Consider the following 6,639-nt stretch of genomic DNA (forward strand, 5'->3'; position numbering starts at 1 on the left):
GGTGTAACTTTTCTTTCACAAATCCCTGGGCCTGCGGATCGCCTGAGCCATCTCTCCCACCTCCTCGCCCCAATGACTCTTCTGTAGCTTCCACTAAAAACGGGGAGGTGAGAGCCAGGATCCGAGCTTCCCTTCCCGGAACCAGGCTATGCCAGCGATTCCCAGAAGGGAAGTTGCAAGAGGATCTGCCCCTACTGTGCTTAGATCTCGGGGTTTTAGGCCAGCCCCTGCAGTTGACATTCTGAGGCCCCTGGGTTTCAACTCAGCACCCAGAGTAAATACAAGGACAGTGCTCCTTGCCTGCTCTGCTCTGCTCTTTGCCGGTTGACAGAACAAAGAAAAAACAAAACTCCAGGCAGTTTTTCTCTAGAACCCAGGACCGATCAGTGCCATGTTTTAGGCCACCAAAGAACTCTCACAACGCCTTGCTTTTCTTTTTAGATTCCTTCTGGGTCTGGGAGGCTACATCCAATATCTTCTGTGCTCAGGATCTCCTTGGAACCCTCTCCCCCTCCCTCTCCCCAGATGTACCCCACTCCAGCCTCTCAACCCTGACACTGTTTGCAAACTCGAGGGCAATTGCCTCTACATAAGCAATTCAAGTAGGGATGCATTCATGGCAGAGGGTTGGGGGGGGGCGAAGAACATAATGAAGAACCAGAAGAGGACCTGTGGAGAGAAACGAGGCCAACCATTCCTCTCCCATGTTCTTCCTCGGGCTGGAAGGAAGGCCATCCTTCTGAAACGTGCCTTGTTCATAAGGAGAAAATAGAGAATCGTTATTTAAAAAGAGATAAGGCCCTTCCTTAGCTATTTGCTTTGCTTGAATCAAAACGTAGAGAGGCTCCAGAGAGGAAAAGGAGGAATTGAAGAAAGTCTCTTTGCACCTTCTCTTTGAGACTCTTCAGCTCCAAGGTTGGAGATTGAGCAACAGGGGCGCAGAAGGCTGTGACTGAGTTGATGGTTTTCATCAGGGATAAAATGCCACACGGAGGCCACAGGGGTGTGTGGAATCTCAGCATGCCCTAGAAGGCCTAGGTGACGTCATTCTTCACTACAGAAGCATCTGAAGACCAATGGAAACAAGACCTGCTGACAGAAACTAGCTTTAGGCCCAAAATTCTAGAGGTCAGATTTGAAGACTGTCTTAGTGAAGTCTCTGGGGATAAGAGCAGGAGAGGGCTGAGGTTATGCTTCCGGAGTCCGGTGTCAGGTACAGGATTTCTGTCTTGCAGGAGTTGGGAGAGGGTGAGCTAGTCAGGAAGGTTGTTAACTAGTCAAAGCTGCGTTTCCAGATGAGGTCGTTTTTATATGAAATATACGATTGCCTTGAGGGGTGATGGAGATTAACAGCCAGCCACCCTTTGGTGCCAATGAGCAAAGCCTCTGCCAAGGGGTGGAAGCCAAGAGATTGTCCTCCCCGAGAGGACAGCGACTCAAGCTGCACCAGAGACCTTTGTCACGGGCAGGACCCTTCAGCGCACCTCAGTCTCCCTGGTTGTGGGTTGTGACGGATTCAGCTCAGTGGCCTCCCTTCCTGCGCTAAGGCAAACCTCAGGCTAGGACCTAGATCCAGTCATCTTCACCTCTCCCGCTCGCCCCCTGCCAACCCCTCCCCTCCGTCCTCTGCCTTCTGCCGCCACAAAGGGTTAATCTCTCCTGCGGGTAAAAACAGGTCCGCAGAGTCTCTAACTGGCGACAGATGGGCCACTTTCTTCTGGCCACAAAGGGGCCGGAATGGAGCGCTCCGCGGCATACAAATAGGCGGGTCACGTGGTTCCCGGCTCTTGGCTGGACCGGGAAGACCATATGGCGCATGCCGGGGAGGAAGGAGCAGGGGCGGAGGTACGGTGGGGGTGAGGAGAGTGGTGGCGGCAGGGGCGGGAGGGGAGCGCTGGGGGGGGGGGGGGGGGGCGGGAGTCGCTCAGCCCGGACGCGTGCGCGATCGCGGGGCTCCGGGACCTGCTGGTTGCTCAGCTCGCGGCCCCGCCCGCGCTCAGCATCAGCAACTCGGCTATATAACCCTAGCGCCGGCGCCACCGGGACACGAGGAATTCGCCCACGCAGAAGGCACGGCGTCCCGAGGCTCCAGGGTTATGAGATCGTCACTGTTCGGGACCTTTTAACAACAGGTAATTACGATTATTTTTTTTCCCTCTCCCGAGAATAAAAGCAGTCACTGAAGAACTGTTTCTCGGCGCTTTGCATGCGCACATTCGTGGGGCCGGCTGCCGTGGGTTGGGACCAGTGTCCCTCCCCATAATTGCCCACAAGTACTCGCACATAATGAGTCCCAGCACTCAAGTACCCCTGCAGGCTCTCTAATTAAATTTAATTTAATTTTTAATAGTAGCGGAGCTTGCAGAAGGTTTGGGGAGGGGGAGTAACTGTGATTATTTGTAAGCGGTTATTTGAAAGTCCCCAAAGCAAACAGCCACCTCCCGTTCACACTCATTCCAGGGAGGGAGCGAGGGGAGGGCGCCCGGTGCCGGCAGTTTTATTTTGTGCGCAGTTATTAAGGCGCACTGTGCCCGTGAACGCTCTCAGGGCCACGGGGCACACACGTCCCGGAGAAGCGACTGGACTCTGGGACGGTTCAGCCGCGATGTGGGGGGAGCGGGAGGAAAGGAAGGAAGGAAGGGACTCCTCCTGCTACCTGTTACTGCCCCAAACTCGCCGAGCCCGCGGCAGCCTCTGCTGGGACGGACACGCGGCTGTTTCACGGAAGGCTTTTTCCTGTCCTTACTGGAAAAGCGGCACCTTCGCCGCGGCCAGTCGCTGAGCATCGTCATTACTCGACCTTTTAAAGGGAGGTTGGAGGCGAACTTTGAAAAGCCCCAATAAAGAGCGGGCGGCCCTTTCAATGGGCTGTTTATTAGAGAGCAGTCTCCTGCACCTGATCCCCTGCGCGTGGCAGAGCCTCGCTTGGGAGCCAGAGCTTTTGTACAAGGTGGGAATGTGGGAGGGGGGAGCTGAGAAAGAAAGGCGAGGGGGGATGGAAGACGTGTGCCCCCTTCTGTGGCCAAATGTGTCGTTAATAGGAAAATAATTTGGTGGAAACTACTTTTCCCCCTCCGTGCGTTGGCTCTCCAATCTCTCTTCTGTATAATCTTCTTAAAAAATCGGGGTCAGTGTTAGTAAATTACGTAATGGCTCTTCAATTTATTTAAACCTCTAAGTACCGAGAAGCCAGAACAGAGATGGGCTCAGAAAATTCCATTTCCAAACTCCTCATTTCTGTGAGTTGGGAGTGAGTTGGGACACACGCAGGAAAACATGGCCTCTGCGTCTGTTTCCACACAGGGCATCTGGCTGGGCAAGCAGGCGCCCTGCACACAGTTAAGCTGATCACTAGGACACGTACCCGCAGCCACCCACGGCAGCCCAGCCTCACCTGCTACGCAGCAGCGAGGCACGGACGCGCCAGCACCAAGCTGCCTTTAACTTTTCCTAGAGGCGTCCATTTTGCCGTGCACTTCTGCGCTTTTCTGTTCCCGTGCATTTCTGCAGCACCGGGAGAAGGAGCTGAAGGCTCACCTAGCTTTTAAAACAGAGCGGGTGGATTTCTTTCTTTCTTTCTTCTTTCTGCTTGCCTCTCTCCCTGTTGAATACAGGAAGTGGAAACATGACCAAATCATACAGCGAGAGTGGGCTGATGGGCGAGCCCCAGCCCCAAGGTCCCCCAAGCTGGACAGACGAGTGTCTCAGTTCCCAGGACGAGGAACACGAGGCAGACAAGAAGGAGGACGAGCTCGAAGCCATGAATGCAGAGGAGGACTCTCTGAGGAACGGGGGAGAGGAGGAGGACGAAGAGGAGGACCTGGAAGAGGAGGAGGAGGAGGAAGAGGAGGATGATCAAAAGCCCAAGAGACGGGGCCCCAAAAAGAAGAAGATGACCAAGGCGCGCCTGGAGCGGTTTAAATTGAGGCGCATGAAGGCCAACGCCCGCGAGCGCAACCGCATGCACGGGCTGAACGCGGCGCTGGACAACCTGCGCAAGGTGGTCCCCTGCTACTCCAAAACCCAGAAGCTGTCCAAGATCGAGACGCTGCGCCTGGCCAAGAACTACATCTGGGCCCTGTCGGAGATCCTGCGCTCAGGCAAAAGCCCCGACCTGGTGTCCTTCGTACAGACGCTCTGCAAAGGTTTGTCCCAGCCCACCACCAACCTGGTGGCCGGCTGCCTGCAGCTCAACCCCCGGACTTTCCTGCCCGAGCAGAACCCGGACCTGGCCCCGCACCTGCCCGCAGCCAGCGCTTCCTTCCCGGTGCACCCCTACTCGTACCAGTCCCCGGGGCTGCCCAGCCCGCCCTACGGCACCATGGACAGCTCCCACGTCTTTCACGTCAAGCCGCCTCCACACGCCTACAGCGCGGCTCTGGAGCCCTTCTTTGAAAGCCCCCTGACGGACTGCACCAGCCCTTCCTTCGACGGACCCCTCAGCCCTCCGCTCAGCATCAATGGCAACTTCTCTTTCAAACACGAACCATCCACCGAGTTTGAAAAAAATTACGCCTTTACCATGCACTACCCTGCCGCGACCCTGGCAGGGCCCCAAAGCCACGGATCAATCTTCTCCGGCGCCGCTGCCCCTCGCTGCGAGATCCCCATAGACAATATCATGTCTTTCGATAGCCATTCGCATCACGAGCGAGTCATGAGTGCCCAGCTGAACGCCATCTTTCACGACTAGAGGCACACCGGTGTCACCATTCCCGGGAAACGAACCCACTGTGCACACAGTGACTGTCCTGTTTACAGAAGGCAGCCCTTTTGCTGTGATTGCTGCAAAGTGCAAATACTCAAAGCTTCAAGTGATATATGTATTTATTGTCGTTACTGCCTTTGGAAGAAACAGGGGATCAAAGTTCCTGTTCACCTTGTGTATTGTTTTCTATAGCTCTTCTATTTTAAAGATAATAACAATACAGTGAAGTAAAAAAGGAAACGTGTACCACGAATTTCGTGTAGCTGTATTCAGATCATATTAATTATCTGATCGGGATAAAAAAATCACAAGCAATAATTAGGATCTATGCAATTTTTAAACTAGTAATGGGCCAATTAGAATATATATAAATATATATTTTTCAACCAGCATTTTACTACTTGTTACCTTTCCCATGCTGAATTATTTTGTTGTGATTTTGTACAGAATTTTTAATGACTTTTTATAACGTGGATTTCCTATTTTAAAACCATGCAGCTTCATCAATTTTTATACATATCAGAAAAGTAGAATTATATCTAATTTATACAAAATAATTTAACTAATTTAAACCAGCAGAAAAGTGCTTAGAAAGTTATTGTGTTGCCTTAGCACTTCTTCCTTATCTAATTGTAAAAAAAAAAAAAAATTGCACAATTTGAGCAATCCATCTCACTTTAAAATCTTTCCCTCTTCCTAAAATAGAAACCAGACCCATAACACTTACGAGGATGAAAAAAAAAAGAGATGCATTCCTTATCAAAACATATCAATTCATTACTTGCACAAGCTTGTACACACATATTAGAAATAAACGCCAACACACACTCCTTTAAATCAAAGGCTGCTTGACTATCACATACAATTTGCACTCTTTCTTTTTAGTCTTTTACTTCTTTGAACTCCATGATTTTACAGAGTGTCTAAAGCTATCGATGTCTCCGGAATCTATAAACGCATGATTTTATACATAGTCAAACAAATGGTGGTGTTATCTACTCATGTAATAATCTGAGCCGACATTTATTCAGGTTGTTAACGGTGGGATTTACACCTATGTAGTCAGTTAGTACAGTAGCTTAAATAAAAGTCAGACCACTGATTTCATAATTAGAACAATAGCTGTTGCATGTAAAATGCAGTCCAGAATACGTGCTGTCTGAGATGTGATGCCGGTACTATTGGAACTGACCTGTGCTGTAATCTTGTCTGTGCTCCTGAGTATTATTGTGGAATGCACAACTTAGAAAACTCTCATGCAGTTGCAATAAAAATAGTATAAAAAAATCAGGACAAATGTTTCGTTTCTTCCAAAAGTGGGTTTTAAAGGATAAAATTTCACCTAGGGGACTGACTTCTGTATTTGCTGAATTAAAAATGTTAAGCACTAGTTGTAAAATAAAGACTTGGCCGTTCTGTGCTTAGTCCGTCATCCTGCTTAGGGAGTCTCCCTTGCTTCATAGCTAACAAACAGACGCAGCCACTGTTTTATTAAATACTGGGCCCAGAGAAGCAGGACAAACAACTGGGGTACTTCACTTTAAAGCAGTTTTTATTTTTTGGCTTGTGGGTTTGTTTTTAACCATTTTGTTGAAATGATTATTAGAAGTTTCTTTTATTTTAAAGGTGTATTTGCTTAATTATTAACCAGCAAGACATAAACAACTACCTTAGTTTAATTTGTTTACACATTTAAAATACAAAATATGAACATTTTCTTAGTGATCTGTTACCTGTACATTTCCCTGAACTAAACAGACTTCTTTCAAAACAGTGCTGTCTCCAAAATTATATATCTGACATTGTAGAGAAATTATTTGAAGAATCCTCAGAAGAGGTGGCATTTTATAATTATTGTGTTAAGTGCTTGGGAATGACTTCGATAATTGTACCACAAAAGTGTTAGTGAGTTTTTGTACATAAGAATATAC

The 6,639-nt window shown here is 49.2% G+C and overlaps 1 protein-coding gene across 1 annotated transcript; it reads left to right on the top strand.

The window, feature by feature from the left end:
• Positions 1-2,055: 2,055 nt before the first annotated feature.
• Positions 2,056-6,056, top strand: Neurod1 (neuronal differentiation 1). Its single transcript, XM_055599810.1, has 2 exons — positions 2,056-2,132; positions 3,615-6,056. Exon 2 carries the CDS (start codon positions 3,626-3,628, stop codon positions 4,691-4,693), a length of 1,068 nt encoding a protein of 355 aa, XP_055455785.1. The 5' UTR covers positions 2,056-2,132; positions 3,615-3,625; the 3' UTR covers positions 4,694-6,056.
• The last annotated feature ends 583 nt before the right edge of the window (positions 6,057-6,639 follow it).

The sequence above is a fragment of the Psammomys obesus genome, unplaced genomic scaffold (assembly GCF_907164565.1).
Source record: "Psammomys obesus unplaced genomic scaffold, mPsaObe1.curated_primary_1811, whole genome shotgun sequence".
NCBI classification, from domain to species: Eukaryota; Metazoa; Chordata; class Mammalia; order Rodentia; family Muridae; genus Psammomys; species Psammomys obesus.

Bases quoted from the DNA above. Each gene is read 5' to 3' on its own strand.
- Neurod1 (XM_055599810.1), top strand. From the start codon at position 3,626: ATGACCAAATCATACAGCGAGAGTGGGCTGATGGGCGAGCCCCAGCCC.